The following is an 18,579-nucleotide window of genomic DNA, read 5'->3' as shown; positions in this document are numbered from 1 at the left end:
TAAATTTATTATTTTTATTAAAGTATATCAATACCCAGAAACAATAAAGGGCACATTATAAATATGGATACAAAACAGTAAGTTAAAGTTTTACTTGAAGTAGAAAAGTTTAAACTGTTTTATCAATGAAGACAAACCAAAAATGTGTTCATTGTAAATACCATTGCATGTAACATAAAAATATAAAACCTTAAAATCTTCTGCTTTAAAGTCTTAAATAACTACAGGTAACTAAATATGTTCAGGAGGCTTTGGGCAGAAAAATCAACTACTTAGGGTCAGCTGGAAAAATCAAATAATTCCTTGTGCTACATTTGTTTTTTTTTTTTTTAATGTATTGTGGGTTGCTTGTAAAGGTGTTAACTCACCCAGTTTATTGTGTAAGGTAAAAGGAAAATACTATGATTTATACTTGCTACATTCCAGAGTCTTTGGAGAATTTACCTTTGAAGGAGACTTTCTAAAATAGGAAAATCTGTTTTAAAATAGAGGCACAAAGTCCTTGAAATAGTTTTGTCACTCCCTCAAAACAGATGTATATTTGAAATCTGTTCATAATATGTGAGGGATTCCCTTGTGGCTCAGATAGTAAAGAATCTGCCTGCAGTGCAGGAGACCCAAGTCTAATCCCTGTGTTGGGAACATCCCCCGGAAAGGAAATGGCTACCCACTCCAGTATTCTTGCCTGGAGAATTCCATGGGCAGAGGAGCCTAGTGGGCTACAGTCCACGTGGTCGCAAAAAGTTGGACACGACTGAGCAACTAACACTTTCACTTTTCTATAGTACGTGGAATAGAGAATCATAGTAATAAAGCTCCTTTTTGTAAATAACTAGGTATGACAGTGACATACTCATGGGGAGCCAAATAAACATGTTACATGTACAACCTATCATTGCCTCACATAATACCCCTTATTTAAAAGACTGGATTCCCTTCACCGATTTATTTTAGATACAGCAAACTACTACCATTTAAAAGAAAACAAAACTGATGCTCAGTGCCCTTCTGTAGATGTGCCAGAATATACATGTTTGCACTGTAACCAGGTCACTACAGGCAACAACATATAACTACAGACAAAAATAGACTATCCATAGAAATAAGTTCTATTTAAGGCTTCATGTTTACAACATTTAATGGCTGAAAACGAAATAACAATAACAAAGGAAAATGTATTTAAATAAATACTTACATGCGACCAGACAAGGTTTACCCAGCAAATCCTCAGCAATATTAACTATAAAGACAATATTATACACCAGTCTCATATTTAAGAGGATTCTGTCTTCAGGCTTCAGACAGCTTACTGTAGGTTGATTATACTTAGGCTGCTTCTTAACAGATGGAAAGTTCATAGCTTTGCACACGATGACATCTTGTCAGGCTATAAGCAATCTTAAAACATAATTTGCATTTATCGCTTCTACTTTTTGCTCCTGCCAGCATAAGAAAGCCTGCTTTTTCAAATGCACAGATGTGTTCAATGTGCACTTTCCAACTTATGTATAGGAAAATGCTTGCTCTCTAATGTGTATCTAAGGAAAGCTCAGGATTTTCTTACTAAAATCTACAGGGCAATGACATTTTCTAAGTCATGCAAATCTACTTGAAAGCTTTTAAACTCCATCTTAATTATTGTAATTAATTTTAAGTGGATTTTATTCTGAATAATTCAAAGCATATCTTTAAGCAAATTCATAATGAACAGAGCTTAGCCTTGCCAACATGGAGACTTAATAAAAAAAAAAGAAACCATTCAAAGCCTCTGGCCAGAAATAAAATTGTAAATGATTTTGGGCTTTCTAAAAATGTATTCAAAATTTCTTACAAAACCGTAAGTGTTCCTTCCTTAAAAATATGTTCCCTAAGAAGAATACCAAACTAGAAAACAGACCACATTTTAAAAATGATTCTTCAGTTTGAAACACTTTCCTACAGATTCAAGGAGTTCATAAAATTATGACATGGAATCCCAAAACAGAATGCTAGGAACCCAGAATAAAACGTACACAGTGTAAGAGACTAGCACCTAATTAAAGAACAATACGCTCACAATAATGTAAGAGAGCACAGCTACACAAAAATGTTTAAAAATAAACATGGAATATAATTTAAAAATCAAAATGAAAAGTGGGTGCATGTTCATAAAAGGACATAAAAATTTTGTGAATAATGTAACTACTACATAGGTATTGTATAAATCTTCAGATTTTGGTTACCTTTTTGGGGAGGTTTAAGGTATTGTTTTTTCATCTTAAATTCTTCACAAAGAAATTTGCCTTCTTCTGAAGTAGTAAATCAAATAGCACTTCACGTTTTTTCTTTCATGGAAATAGTTGCTGGCATAGAAAAGTACCAGAAGTTTTAATCAACTAATTTAATCTTTCAAGCTTTAATATAGATGTTAAATGTAAACCTTTTCTTTCTACAGAAATCAATTATTGGTAATACATTGTTATTTTCCCTTAGCAAATCAAAACATTCAATCCCACATTATAATACTAAAGAAAACATGATATAATTGAAAAATTTATTTATACCCTAGTTTAGGACGATCAATTGACCTCTATTTCCACTTGAAAAAAAAGCATGAGGAAAGGAGCTTTCTACTAGTTTACTCTCCAAAAAAGGAGGGAAGGTGGCTCTAGAGACCAACTCAGAAAGTACAGTTGTCCATCATTGGCTAGAATGTAACTCAGGAACTGTTGCTTCTTCTAATTCCTGTAGTTTGTCACATTTATTGCTTTCTTTGCCCCCTTGATATGTACGAAGCTGCTCCAGAAAGCCAGCATTGGGACATATGGAAGGCCTTGCATTTTTCACCAAAGAAAAAGCACTGGTAAATGAGATTTCTTCAGAATTCATTAGGAAGCCTATTATAATTGCAGCAGCCCTGGAAACTCCTGCATTACAATGAACAAGAACCACTCCATCCTATAATAAAACCAAACAAAAATCTTCATTATTTATTTAAGAAAAGTTGTACTGAAATCTTATACTATTTAAAAACTATAAAATAAAAATATTCACTTTATCAATTTATTTGACTCAATTTATTCAATCATCAGAAACCAATGCACTGTAGGGAATGAATGGGGAAAAAAATCAATCAATTAATCAACACCTTCTTTTCCCACCTCCCAGGTTTGAAATGCTTTGATGATATATTTGGAATTCTGAAATTATCTTTTATTACCCTGAAGTAATCTAGTAAAGTACCCATAAAAGTCTAGTAATTTAGTAGCCACAGGCCTATAAATAAGAGAAAAATCAGAGAAAATATATGTGGAAATATAAATAAAACCACAATCATAAACTACACAGAAAGCTCATGTACATATTAGGTACATATACTGTTCCAATAAAGAAATTAGTATCACTGGCTTAGAAATCTATCTATAAAATGATCAGTAAGGAAAAAATGTTCTTCCTTTGGATCTATTTTATTCTGTTATTTTATATAGTTAAACTTATGAGGCAGTAAAATGTTGACTCAAATAGCTCATGACAACATGAAGTGGAAAAGGTAATTTAGACACCAGCATGAGGTCAATAAATGCAAAACGTTTCAGGTAACTTGCAAATGATACTTTACAAGTGAAAAGGGACACAGTGCAAGACCAATGCTGATGGGGGTAATATTGCATTAATAATGAATGTGATATATCTGATGGATCAGCACTGATAGAGCGTTGGCTTATCTCAGGCCTTTTAAAAGTTAATGATCTTAATGAAACGTAGTGAATGGTGAGCACACCCTGCAGAACCAGGCATTTTAGTTACTTCATTTCTTGATTTTTCTTTTTGTACAACACAGACAACATGGGAACAGGGAAGGGGAGAAGAAATCTGACAACTGAAAACTCTCCAAAAAAAAAAAAAAAGAAAGAAAACTCTCTGCCCAAAGCATACATCAACAATGCTATGTTCATGGCTTATTAGATTATTTTACAAGGTAGTTCTTAGATGCATAAATCCGTTGCAAAATTCCTTTCCAAGTCTATTATAACAAGTGTAGCAAATGTATCTCACTTCAAGAAAGAAAGAAAAATGATTCATAAGATTAGTTAATATTTTAAAAATTCTTTTATCAAAAATACAATTTTAATTGTTTATATTTATATATTTCAGAGTCATTTCCAGATATTGTTTCTGCACAAGAAAAGCAAAACAAAAATATTCACTATGCATATATAGAACTTTTCTCACTTTGTACAATGGCTCTTTTTAATAAGACTTAAGACATTTTAAAATCATATTACAGTAACCAATGGACACTGCTAATGAACTTCTTTTTTAAAAATAGTATTTATTTATTTATTTGGTTGCATCATGTCTTATTTGCAGCTGGCAGTATCTTTAATCATTTCTTGTGGCATGTGGGCTCCAGTTCCCTGACCAGGGATCAAACCAGGGACCCCTGCAGTGGGAGCTCGGAGTCTTAGCCACTGGATCACCAGGGAAGTCCCACTATTAATGAACTTCTTTTAACGCAAAACAAATTAGATTTTCCAAAGAAACTTGGGCTCATAACATTAATAAGAGATACCCTCCAGAATAATTTTTAGTGTTTCCTGACGTTGTATCAGTTATCACTATTTTATGATCTATACATATGCTTTTGAAAATGAAACTAGCTTTAGTCTTACAGTGTAATCAGTTTTAGCTATTATTTAATAATGTTAGTATTTTCTTCTCTCTTACATTCTTTATGTAACAGATACTTTTCTGTTAGTTTCTACAGCCTTTGAATTTATTTATTTACCTCTTATTCCTTGAGTATCATACTGCCCTTGAAAGTATTTCCAAAGAAACTACTAGTTTCATATCCCCTTTCCAGAATTCAAAGTAATGACAATTAAATAATTTATAAAGCAATTTTTCTTTTGCATTTGCTGTTGTCCTGTGCTTAAAAGGGTTTTTCCTCTCGTTGGTCCAGCTAACCATGGCTTCTAAGAAGCCTGTCTCTCTGCATGAGAGGAGGGCAGGAAGAATATCCAAGACATCTTTTTATGCCTAGTACTTAGTGCAATTTTTGGCACATAGTAGGTATTCCATAAATGTCTGCTAAGCAAAAAAAGTTTGTTATGCATTTTGAGAAAACATTTTCTTAAAAAATCATATCACTATTTTGCAATGGGCAGATAAGAATTATAGTATTTCCATTTTATGTAGCTTGCTTTGTTCTCATGTTGTTATTAATAGCTTTTCAATTAGATTGCCAGCTCCTTAAAGGCAGCAATATACATCGCTTCTATCTTCTCAGAATAAGGAACTCATATATTTTGACAGATCAAGTTCAGATCTTTTTTAAGAAATGAGTCTTTTGATATATAGAAAAATACATTAAAATACTACAAGTCGTTATACGTATTGGTGAAAATGGGTGATCTTAATTTTTACTTATCTATATTTTTCCAATGTTATAAACTACTTACATGTTTTAAAAATCACATCTTATAAATAATGAAGTAAATGTGGAATATCAAATACACAGCTCGTACTAACAAACAAAATCTTCTGCACATAAAAAAGGGGATCAAGTAAATACTCAAGTAAAAGAACTCTTGAACCTATGGAGGTTATCTTACTACTACCATGTCATGTGTATTTCTGTCCCTTTGGGCATAAGCCTGGCAGAAAACACATTAGGTGGAGATACAGGAAGGACAGAGAAACCAAACAAACAGGGTTTTATAACTGCAGGGAAAAATGAGGACAGACATGGGGAAATGGAAGACATCCTATTTGGCAGCTTTTGTGAAAAGATGAAAACAACAAACGAGGGCCTAGAAAGGGAGTTCTGAAATAGGCAATTCACAGAGTAATCGCATTTAATAATGCCTGAATATACAACAGGCAAAATCATGAAGAGATTTCTTCTAGGAAAAAAAAAATAGAATGAAGAAAATTCAAGAATTCTTTTGCTAAAGTTAAACGTGCATTATCTAAACAATAAAGAGCTTCCAGGGTAAGAAAATTTACGGCTGAGGCTAAGGTTCCAGTAAAACACATAAGGCTTGAGAAATCAGAACATATTACAGAATTCAGATATATCTTACAGCAGAAACACTTCAGGCATCTCCTCAGATTCCCTTGATGCCATCATCTCATGGACCCTCAGCTGTTCCACCTCAGCTGCCACCTCTGTGGCTGACTATTTCCCGTAGGCCTACTGAGTTCTGCTTGCCTAAGAATACCTGGCTCTTCCCCCATGTCAGTCTCTGCATAGACCGGTACACCCTGAGTTCTGGATTCGCTTGCTGCTTCTGAACTTGGATGGCAAGTCACACCACAGGGCTTCAAGGTGGCTGCTGAAAAAGCAGGGTGCTGTAACCTGGAATTGTGGGGGTATTTACCTCTCCATGCGTAAACTCTGACCAATGGGAAACAGGAGCTGACAGAGAGCCAGGCAGGTAAATTCTCTCTCTTAATTCTCTCTTTCCCAAAATCTGTATTGAGGTGCAGTGTCTTTGGATTCCCTGCCTGGGGACGTCTTGGGTACCACCTTGCCAAGGAACCAGCTATTTTGCTATCAGCTCATTGTGAAGCCGTGCTCAGCAGGGTAAAAACATCATCTTATATTGCTTCTCATCCTTTTCTGAATCACTTCCCTTTCTTCTCACTCTCACTGCCTAGGGACTGCACCTCTCAAATGAAGCATCAGCTCTAAATCCTTGCCTCAGGTTCTGTTTTGTGAGAAACCCAAACTAAGGACCACTTTAATTAACTATTAACCCTTTCACTTTTTACTTGAAACATGTATATGTTTAATGTCTAATATGACATGTCTAATATGTTTAATATGAATATAAGTATGAATAATGTTTACATTTTTCCATTACCATCTAAGGCATATTATACATCTCCTTAGAAAAGCAGCTAACACAGAAACATTATCACTTTTATTCCTAACACTATTAGCTGGTACACTGGCATGTGACAATCTAGGATCTATATAATTTTTCACAAGCTAAAAGAGTGGCCAATATCAGGCTTTGAATTAGAAAACCTCTTCCTTTTTTTTTTATCCAAATATCTACTATTAAATAATGTTGAATAGTTTAATATTTTTCCAGCAATCTAGAGGAAGGTATCTAGAACAGTGTTGGGCACATAAGGCACTCAATAAATATTACTAAATGAAAGGAAGAAACAGAGAAAGGCAAGGAGATAAGGTAGAAGGAAAATCATTAGAATTTAATTAAGCTATAATGTTAACTATTGTTTATTGCCAAGTGCTCCATGACAGTTAACTTTTCTCTATAAGAGCTTCTACATTCCCATCTATTTATCTCACATAAATTTTATAAGAATTATATATTGACTAAAAATGATATAATGTCAAGGCATAATAATTGGTAAAGCCAACCTAGAAGCCCTGCCTGTCAGAGTGTTCCCTTGGATCTAGTACCAAGATTAAAGTATTGTATTTTCTGTGGGTCTTCTCAAGTCAGAGAACCAATGGACAGCTATTGATCAGCATTTTCAAACAATCTTGGTGATATTCATCTTCATAAACACACTAAGGACCAGAGCAGCCTCTGTTCCATAGTTCACCTGATTACCTTGCAAAGTGGTCAGAGGGCAGATGGTGAGAGACGATCAAAAGGAACCTTAGCATCGGGCTGGCCAAAAAGGTCATTCGGATTTTTCTGTAAGATGTTACGGAAAAACCCAAACAAACTTTTTGGCCAACCCAGTTGAGCAGAAAATTTTAAATCCTAACATTTCTTAGGAAAGCATAGGAAGATGAGAAATCAAAGTTAAAAAATAGGGGCTTCCCTGGTGGTCCAGTAGTTAAGAATCTGCCTTCCAGTGAAGGGGATGTGGGTTCGATCCCCGGCTACAACAAAGATCCCACGTGCTGTGGGGCCACGAAGCCCAGGTGCCACAACTACTGAGCCTGTGCTCCTCAACCAGAGAGTCTGAGTGCCACAAAACACAGAGCATATGCGCTCTGGAGTCTGCACACAACTACAGAGCCAAGCACTCTGGAGCCCAAGTGCCACAGCTAGAGGGAAGCCCACAGGCTGCAAGAAAGAACCCTATGCCACAGTCATGACCCAATGCAGTCAAAACAGTAATAGTAAATAAATGCAAGAAAATAAAAATAAGTACATCATTGGAAGAAGAGCAACTGGAGGACTGAATAATTAAAGGAATTAATGAAATATTGTTGAAAGGGAAATTTCATAATAGTTCTTACATATTCATTACAGAAAGAAGTGGATAATGGACCAATATTTTAAAATTTCTGTTCTTGAGGAACTGTGAATCAGTACCAAACTTACCTTCATTTTTGCTTCTTCAATAAATTCAAAACATTCTGGAAAATAAGACAGGATATTGGTCTCAGGCAGATCCAATATAGAAATATTCTTATATATAAAGTCATTGAGGAAAGCATTTTCAACTCCATATGCAACATTGAGAATATGAGTCACCTTAAAAGAGAAAAAAAAGATAATTTAAAAAATTTCACATGAATTAGGTTAATTAAACCTCAAAAATTATGTTTAAATAAAATTAAACCTAATTAGGTTACTTAGGTTAATTAATTAGGTTAATTAAATTGAGATGTTGAGATCTGTAACAACACATAATTTAAGCATGACTCACTTGGGCTTCCCAGGTGGCTCAGTGGTAAAGAATCTGCCTGCAATGAAGGAAATGCCAGAGACGTAGGTTCGATCCCTGGGTCAAGAAGATCCCCTGGAGGAGGAAATGGCAACCCACTCCAGTATTCCTGCCTGGAAAATTCCATGGACAGAGGAGTCTGCTGGGCGACAGTCCAAGGACTCACACAAAAGTCAGACACGACTGAACACATGAACACTTGAATAACACGTCCTTCAGGGAGCCTTCTCTGCCTGCCTCCTCCCTTACCAGAAGTGCTATTTCTACACACTCATATTTGCTGTTACCGTTGTTCAGTCGCCATGTCATGTCTGACTCTTTTGTGACCTCTATGGACTGTAGCCCACCAGGCTCCTCTGTTCATGGGATGTCCCAGACAAGAAGACTGGAGTGGGTTGCCATTTCCTTCTCTAGGGGATCTTCCCAACTCAGGGATCAAACCCACATCTGCTTGGCAGGCAGGTTCTTTAACACTGAGCCTCCAGGGAAGCCCGTATACTCCTACAGTACCCTCTATGCGCCTTACAATAGCCCTTATCACCGAGAGTTCGTCTCCCACATTGTACTGGAAACTCCACCAGGGTAGGGACCATATTTAGCCTACTCACTTTTATAAGTAAGCATTGTGAGTGAACAGGAAACTTCACACAGAAACTACTTAAAATATCCATTGAATAAATCAATTAATGTCCATAAAAAAATTAAAGTAAGGGACTTGCATTAGTAGCAATAACTTCCCTCTCAATAATTATTTCCCTACTTTTTTTTTGTATTCTTTGTAAGGACAGTCGTTCTCAAGTGTGGCTACACACTAGAACTATCCAGTGAGCTTTTTAAAAGTTCAATAGGCACACCCTGAGTTCTGGATTCTCTTGCTGCTTCTGGACTTGGACGGCAAGTCACACCACAGGGCGCTGGGTTTGGTTTCAAGGTGATTGCTCACTCAGTGAGGTTTTAAAAAGCACCAATGCCACAGGGTCTCAAACCCAGAAATTCTGATGAATTAGTCTGGTTGAAAGGTGGGATGGTCGTGAAAGATTTGCTTTCAAATGGCACATGTGAGCAACCTCCTCCTCCATCTACGCATTCAAGCTCCTTTCCTGGAGTCCACCAAGCAAATGGAAGAAGCCATGTGGGAAGTTTGTTAATAGAATCCAAAGGCTAAATGGATCAGATTCTGCCTTTCCTGCCCCCATTATCCTCACAGGTGTGGCTCTGACAGTGCCTTGCTCCTTCCCCCAACACAGCGAATTGGATTCTGGTGGACACCTGACTTAAGCCAGACTGATTTAAGAAATTTAGAAAAAGGTGTACGAGACAGAATAATCCATAAACTCAAGAGCTTTAAGACAGCCATTTTGTGTTAAGTGTTCTGAGAAGCTGACAGATCCCTGCTTCCAAATGAGAAGAGCAGATGTGCAGAGAGGGGCCGTGTGCCAGCGGGTGGCCTTCTATTCTCTGACACAGCCACTCTCCTCCCAGGTTCCAAAGAGCTCTCCCCACCCTCGTCCCCCCACCCTCGTCCCCCCACCCTAAGATCATCAAATGCATTCTCCTTCCTTGCTCAGGTTTCTGTGGTCCACAGCCCAGAGTATTGATTAAGATATTCAGGGAACTAGACCTCATGAAGAGAGGGCCATAAGCTATTTACAAACCTAACTGCCTCGTGGAGGAAAACAACAGAAAAAAACCTCTAATCTGCTCAAGAGGAGAGATGGGAGAATTCTAGACAGAAGGGAAGAACATTTTTAGAAGATACTGTCTGAAACATCCTTCTGCTTTCCCTGGTGAAGGCCTCTCAGGCTATGTCAAGTTACCCTCCCACTCCAAGAGTACCTCTGGCCAGGGCTGTATGACTCTGCCTTTAATTACATAATAGATTTTCCAACGTTGTATGATACTGATGTGTTTGCCCTGTCTTTAGAACTATATTCTACATCCCCCAAAGATCAAAAATGAGGCCTGACCACTTACAGAATATATCTGTATCTATACAGCTTTCCTATCTATCACAGGATTATGAAGATGACAAAATGAGAATCTTGGGGAAACATGCTGAAAGGTAAAACTGCTTTACAAATATTGTGGGCTATTAAACTATCCAATGTCTAGGTAGTTTAGCTGCTTGGAAATGCAATTCATATGTGTATTGATTCAATGATCCTGCTTGAAAAGAACTGTACCAAGTCACAGGTCATGGTGGTGGTGCTGGAAGTCCACCAGTCATGTCCCAGTCTTTGCAACCCCATGGACTGTAGCCTGCCAGACTCCACTGTCCATAGAATTCTACAGGCAAGAATACTAGAGTGGGTTGCCATGCCCTCCACCACAGGATCTTCCAACCCAGGGATCAAACCCAGGTCTCCTGCACTGCAGCAGATTCTTTGCCATCTGAGCCACCAGGGAAGCCCAAGATGTGGTGGTGGGGACCTAACCTAAAACCTTTCCAGTAATCAAGCATACTTCCAAAATGAAGTTTCAGAGGTCCTTTAAATGGTTGACCTTGGGATGCCCTTTAAAATAGGGATAATAAGTACAGCCCCTTCACTGCGTACTTAGTATGTGCTAAGCACACAGGTTAACTCACTTAAACCTCACATATAGGCAATATCAAAATTTTATTTTTTGAAGTCATTCAAAAATCAAAACCTTATTTAAAAAATTAAGAGGTCTTGCTCTTCAACCTGTCCTCCACTCCATTATCGCCCACCTATATGGTAACTACCTTTATCCATTTCTTATACATTCTTTTAGGGTATTTTTAAAAGATATTTATATCTTATAAGACAGATATTTATATCAAATATTTTATTTACTCTCTTTCTTACACAAGGGCAACACTGTGGGGATTTTTGGCCCCGTTTAAAAATGTCCTTCAGATCCTTTCATATCAGTATTTAAAGACTGTTGTGTGTGTTTTTTAAAAGCTATATAGCATTCTGTCATTGTTCATTTAACCAATTCCCTACTAATGGAAATGTGGGTTGCTTTCAATAATTTGCTATTATAAACAGTGCTGCAGTAAATAACTTGGAACACTCCTGATGCATTTCTTCTTACCTTGAGTCTTTTCAAAGTATCCAGATCATGAGCAGCATCTTGTGACCCTATAAGAAATAAATCACATCACCTTGAACATAAAACCAATTATCCTGACTTTTAATCTGAATTTTGTAACAATTGTGTTGGTTATTATTTTAAGAAATACACCTTGGGAGGACCTGAGTCCAACTCTTTGAAAGATAATTCAGGAATATTCATTTAAAAATATTCATCCTGTAAATACTTTTGGACTCTGAAATCCCACTTCTAGGAATTGTTCCTAGAAAAATTGGGCATTGGGTTTGGGTGGATTTTTGTTTGTTTTGTTTTTGTGGGGTTTATTTTGTATTACCAACAATATTGTGAAGAACATCCTAATAGCTAATCTTTGCAATATCCAGAACTTTTAGGAAAAATTCCTAGAAGTGGGATTTCAGAGTCCAGAAGTATTTACAGGATGAATATTTTTGATGAATATCCCATGAAAATATATATGGCCCTTTGAAATGAGAAATGTAGAAGAATATTTATTGCATGGAAATATATTTTCAATATATTAGGTGATAAAAGCAGGTTACAAAACATCAATCATTTCTGTAAAAATAAAAACGATGTATATGCTTAAAAATGGACAAGAAGTATATAGAACAAAATGTTACAGTAAGATTATAGGTGACTTTTTTCTTCATGCTCACGTGTACTTTTTACAGTATCTATTTCTTTTGTAACTGAAGAAAAGAATATTAAAAAGACATCCACAAAATGCTTTAGTGCCAGCTCGTCCGGGAACACTCAGTAGCTTAGAGCAAACACTGCTGGTCTACAGAGTTCCACCCACGCTCCATGCACAGCTAGGGCTGTACCCTTTTCCAGTTGCTCTCTGTGAAAGTTGGCTTTCCAGATCTCCTACATTTGAAAAATGACTCTAGTTAATAAGCAAGTTTATACAGGAGAATAACTAGTTAAAATAAAATGAGTTACACAGCTGAAAAAATAGGGCATTTATTATTTAAAGTTTTCAAGTATTTTACTTTCCTGAATTAGGTTCCATTTCTATAGAAAACATTTTTTTCACTTCAACTGTCTGGGAAATCTGCCAGCTTCCACCATGTGATTTTAGGTAGCTGGAAGGTCAGCAATATGCTGGTTGGCCAATATTCTCTTGGTAATACAAAGCTCACAGGCTGCTTACTGAATCTACATTCAACTTTATTCTACTGAAAACTTAGCCTATCAAAATATTAACATTTGTTAATGGTAGATATATAATTGCTATAGTCTGTAATTTTTTACACATTTGAAGTACCTCATAATTTAAAAATAATTTCTGTTTTCTGTAGGAAGTCCTATTCATCTCCAGGAGGAAAAATGGATTCAAGTAAGTTAACTGAAATTTGGTGGTTTTATATGCATGTCATCTTTTAAATAATAATTCCACTCTATTTCTTACAATAGAAAAAAGACAAGAAAAGAAAGAAACATGCATGAATGAAACTCTTTTCTTTTCTAGCCTCAACTGTCATTATTGCATTTCTTGAAGCTGGATATTTTCATTATTTCCATTAAATACATATACACCCCACACAGAACGAGTTAGTCATTTTCCAGAGTTGGTTGTTACATTTTGAAAATGATTTCCAGACAATGAATATATTGATTCAAATTTAGTGTTCTTGAGACCAAAGCAACTGACTCTTCAAACACAAGAAGAGTGTTAATAGTGTGGCAGGATAATTTTAGTCAGTACAAATGGACTTTGGGTAATTGTCCTGTGTGTTTCATCTAATACTTGGCAGTATTCAGTTCATGTTACTTCTCTCTAAATTCTAGATATAAACATTAGCTTTTCTCCAAATTAAATGGTTGCTTTGTATTGCAGTCTTCCATTAAGCTTTTGTTGGAAAAACACTTATTATTAAAAGAAATACTCTAAATCATTGTAACAATGTGTTATTTAAACCTTTGTTTTGAAAAAGTAGAATGTATCCTTTTATAAACTACCTTAATTAACATTTTAAAACAAATATCAATTTTAAGAATTTTATGATTTTAACAGTGGCAACATGAATCTATGATTGTGTTAAATTTAATAGAACTGAATAGCAAATCAATTTTAACTGTATGGTAATTTTAAATAACAGAAAAAGAAGTTGATGAATAGGACTACAACTAAAGAAATAAGTTTAATAATAATGTACAGTCATATTTTACATTGACACAACCCAATAATATTCGTGACCCTGGCCAAAAATTATTATGGAAATATTATAGATGAAGTAACTGATTTAGAAAGCACATTACATGCTATTGGAGCTGGGACTTCTAATAAGTTCAGTGTTCTGCAATCACATGTATCATAAAAAATAGGCTATGTAAGATCTCTAGAATTGTTTCTGTTTTTAATGAAAATACAAAATATTGCATAAATTCTGATGCAGCATGTCTTAATTTACAAATCTCTATTTTCATCATCACAGAAATAGACCAAAAAAATTATTACTGAAACAAACCAAAAAGATATTATTACATTACTGAAAAGGGAAATAAGTAATATTCTAAAGAGAAATGTTTTGGGGAAATTTGTAGGAGTGAATGTTCATAAATGGATAGAAATAGCATAAATTTCTATAATGATAAGGTAAAATAAAATTCATGAAAGAATTTTACAAAATAGCTTTACAAATTTAATGTATTATCTGCCTTCTAAAAATACTGAGTTTTCTAGATATCAGAAATCCTCTATAATCTTATATGTTAGTTGCTCAGTCATGTCCAACTCTTTGCAACCCCATGCACTGTAGCAAGAAAACTGGAGTGGATTGTATTTCCTTCTCCAGGGAATCTTCCCAAACCAGGGATCGAACCAGGTCTCTCGCAGGGAAGGTAGATTCTTAACCATCTGAGCGACCAGGGAAACCCTTATAACCTTATAAAGGATTCCCAAATTTTCACCTAGAATTGAAGCAAAGATCTCAAAATGTCATCTTTTGGGACTTTGTAACAAGATGGACATAGTAAGAAGTAAGTGTACCTTTTAAAACTACCCAAGAGAAATGGAATTTTCCACTTTTACAAATCAAGTTGGATTTAAGAAAAGTCCTAGTGAGATTTGTTATAAAAATATAATTTGCAAAACCAAGGACAAAAATACTAACTATGATCTTTTATCAACCTGTTAGGTATTTCAAGGGCCTATGTAAGATTTTTGAAATGCAGGAGCTTGGGTGAATTTATGAGCAAACTGAAAAGGACAGATCATATTTATACAGCTTTCCACCTTCTTTATCCATCATCCAAAACAATATTTAATTTCATGTAGTGCCAGGTGGGAGCTGTGCTGCTTTGTAGAGATAGGGAAGTTTTTTGAAGCAACCTAGAAACAACCCCTGTATCATTCACCTGGAAAAACTTTAAATGTAACCATCCATAGGTCCCTCAGTAATAAGTTATTTGTAACCATCTCCCTCTCTTGTAACCATCTCCTTCTCCCAAGAAAGGAGGTTGTACCTGATGAAAATATCTCATGTCCTGATCCAAAGAGGAGACCATGTAAGGACTAGTTTCAGAAGTCCCTCCCACCACTCATTCAAGATCCTGGTAAGGTTCCAATGAACTTAGAATACTACCTTGATTAGCCCACTTTGGATAAGTCTAGATTTAAAAAATAAGCAAAGTTCATGAAGACTCTGAAAGAGTGAATGATATTTTTAAATTCTACCATAATTATTTTAAACCATTATTACTGCAATAGAAGCCAAATAACCAAAAAAATGTGCCTGGATGTATTTCCTTTCCTAGAAACAGTGTGCAAATCCTGGGTGAAATTTTCAGACTAAATGACCCACTAAATTTTTCGCTTCGCTGCAGAAAATAACTGGACATATTTATTTGGTAAATTTAAAGCTAGGTCGAAGGCAATGGCACCCCACTCCAGTACTCTTGCCTGGAAAATCCCATGGATGGAGGAGCCTGGTGGGCTACAGTCCATGGGGTCGCTGACGGTCAGACACGACTGAGCGACTTCACTTTCATGCATTGGAGAAGGAAATGGCAACCCAGTCCAGTGTTCTTGCCTGGAGAATCCCAGGAACGGGGGAGCCTGGTGGGCTGCCGTCTATGGGGTCGCACAGAGTTGGACACGACTGACGCGACTTAGCAGCAGCAGCAGCATGTAACAATGCACACAATACATACTACAATAAATAACTCAAATGTATACTGCAACTGATATGTTTCAAAAAACTTTTGCAACAACTTTAGGACAACCCTATAAGATAAGCAGATATCCTTACTTCAGCTTTACAGATGGTTTCTTGGAGGACTGCTGCTGCTGCTGCTGCTGCTGCTGTTAAGTCACTTTGGTCGTGTCTGACTCTGCGCGACCCCATAGAAAGCAGCCCACCAGGCTCCGCCCTCCCTGGGATTCTCGGGGCAAGAACGCTGGAGTGGGTTGCCATTGAGTTCTCCAATGCGTGAAAGTGAAAAGTAAAAGTGAAGTCGCTCAGTCGTGTCCGACTCTTCGGGACCCCATGGACTTCAGCCTACCAGGCTCCTCGGTCCATGGGATTTTCCAGGCAAGAGTACTGGAGTGGGGTGCCATTGTCTTCTCCGTTCTTGGAGGACTAGAGAGAATTAATAACTTGCACTAGCTCATCTACTACAAGTAGAGTAGGAAGAGTGAGGCTGAAAGCCTGGACTCTCTGAGGCAGTATACGTTAATGATGGAGAGCAGGAGTGTTACCAGACTTGAGCTGTGCAAGTTATTTAACCAATTGTTAAGTTCAATTCCAATCTGAAAAATGGAGCTGATGATCTCTGTTTCACAGACCTTTTAAAAGGAGTGTGCACATCACACAGCATCTCACTGGCTATTTCTGACTCCCAATTCAGTGTTCTTTTTACACAAGAGAGGCTTGGCTATATAAATATTGAAAAATCATTGATTTTTCCAAGTCTTAATTTCTCTATTCATAAATGAAAAATTATTCAAACCTACTTAAAACACTGTTGACTATTTTTTAAGAACACTGCATCATATTTGTGGCAAGTTTGCACATTCATATCTGTGCTTCATTTGCTATTTGTAAATTATGCATTGTGCAGGGAATCTCTATTTCTCAGAATACAAGAAACCATAAACCATCAGACTCCTAGCTATAAAATAACAATCCAACTTCTTAACAGTCCAAAAACAGACACCAAGAATAGATGTGGCCACAGGAGGCATGCACTCCATATAGCTGCAACCCCAGGGCAGGCAAACAAGCACTTGTCTCTTCAAGCATTAACTTTTCTACAACTTTAACCCTCATCACTTGTAGTCTTGCCTAATAAAAGCATTAGTTTTACTTGGATAATCTTTTACGGCTATATCCTTTCATAATCCAATAAAGTACACCATCAATGTGTTGTCCTCCAGACAAGTTAGAAAAACAGGAAAGACGCTTTTCTAAAATTCAAATACCAGGTGCTATGTGCTACTAGAATCCATGCCTCTTAGGTTCATAGTGTGGCAGAAACAGTCCCAGGCAGCTAGGGGAAGTTCCAAATCCAGAAAAGGAAACATTTCAATTTTCTGGCACTTTTGGCTGATAGAACAGACTACTATATACTAGGAAGAAAAATGAGAAGTAATATGGTTAAAAGAACTCAACGATTTAGCGGCAAATCAAATATACTCACCCAGGAGCAACCATGGCTTAATAACACCAACTTTCAAGTCCAAGCTAAGGTCCTGCACATAGCCACAACCTCCCCCGCCGCTTGGCTCTACTTCTTCCACAACATGAATTCTGGCATCTTTCCATGTTTCTATAATTTTCTTTCCAGTCAGCGTTGTCACCCTGGTGCACTGCTTCCTGAGATTATTCCGGGAGAATGCCTTAATTTCCTGGTTAAGGGAGTGCATTACCTGAGCAGTGGCTAGGAACAAATACAAGCAAATCCAACTAGCACAGTGATGGACCGAACTTAAAGTCCCTTAGTGTTCAGGTAACAAAAACAACCTCATGGGCACACGGCCCGGCAGGTAACACTAGCTGACACTCGCCTGGAGACAAGAAAGCCCGGCTCCGTTTTTCCCAGCGCCGCAATGTAAGGAGAAGTTTGATTGGCCATTGAGAAAGGCACGCCGATTGGATGCTGTTTCTCCTTCCTGTTTAGCGGAAAACAATGCTATCCCTGCAGCTGCTGCTGCTGCTAAATCGCTTCAGTAGTGTCCGACTCCGTGCGACCCCATAGATGACAGCCCACCAGGCTCCCCGGTCCCTGGGATTCTCCAGGCAAGAACACGGGACTGGGTTGTCATTTCCTTCTCCAATGCATGAAAGTGAAAAGCGAAAGTGAAGTCGCTCAGTCGTGTCCGACTCTTAGCGACCCCATGGACTTCAGCCTACCAGGCTCCTCGGTCCATGGGATTTTCCAGGCAAGAGTACTGGAGTGGGCTGCCATTGCCTTCTCCGCCGGGGGGCTACAGCAGACGTTAAAAATTAGTCTTTGCTTTCTGTGTTCACACCTTTTCTTTCTGCTGTTACTGCCAAGAGGAATTTTTACTCGATTTAAAAAAAGAAAAAAGAAAAACTGTTGGTAGACGAGTAATAATTTAAATAAAATTTGCAAAAGTAATTTTTTCTTTTTAATTATTTAATTGTATATAAACAAGATAAACAAGAGCTTAATACATTTTCCCCCTGACTTCTCGCCTGCATTTTCATTATCAGTAAAACTGCTGAAGAAGCCTTCAGGCAATAAATATACACTCTTTATAAGTATTGCAACAGTCTTTTCATACGTAGTTTCAGAAAGTGGTGATGCAAATATCCACGTTTACAAAACAATAATTATAGCATGATTCTTTAATTAGAATCATTATTCTAATAATATAGAATATTCTAA

General features: G+C 36.8%; 1 protein-coding gene across 1 annotated transcript; it reads right to left on the bottom strand.

Annotated features, from left to right (window-relative positions):
• On the bottom strand, positions 1-18,021 carry DUSP19 (dual specificity phosphatase 19). The gene is made up of 4 exons (XM_086361562.1): positions 17,368-18,021; positions 11,704-11,750; positions 8,298-8,450; positions 1-2,937 (listed from the first exon to the last, which is right to left on the bottom strand). The coding sequence occupies exons 1-4, from the start codon at positions 17,591-17,593 to the stop codon at positions 2,680-2,682; spliced, it is 684 nt and encodes a 227-aa protein (XP_086217688.1). The 5' UTR covers positions 17,594-18,021; the 3' UTR covers positions 1-2,679.
• Positions 18,022-18,579: the final 558 nt, after the last annotated feature.

Source organism: Bos grunniens, chromosome 2 (genome assembly GCF_055505025.1).
Source record: "Bos grunniens cultivar Pamir isolate PY7600 chromosome 2, Bosgru_T2T1.0, whole genome shotgun sequence".
Classification (NCBI taxonomy): domain Eukaryota; kingdom Metazoa; phylum Chordata; class Mammalia; order Artiodactyla; family Bovidae; genus Bos; species Bos grunniens.
Note: the sequence above shows the minus strand (reverse complement) of the source record. Positions and strands in the feature narration are given on the sequence as shown.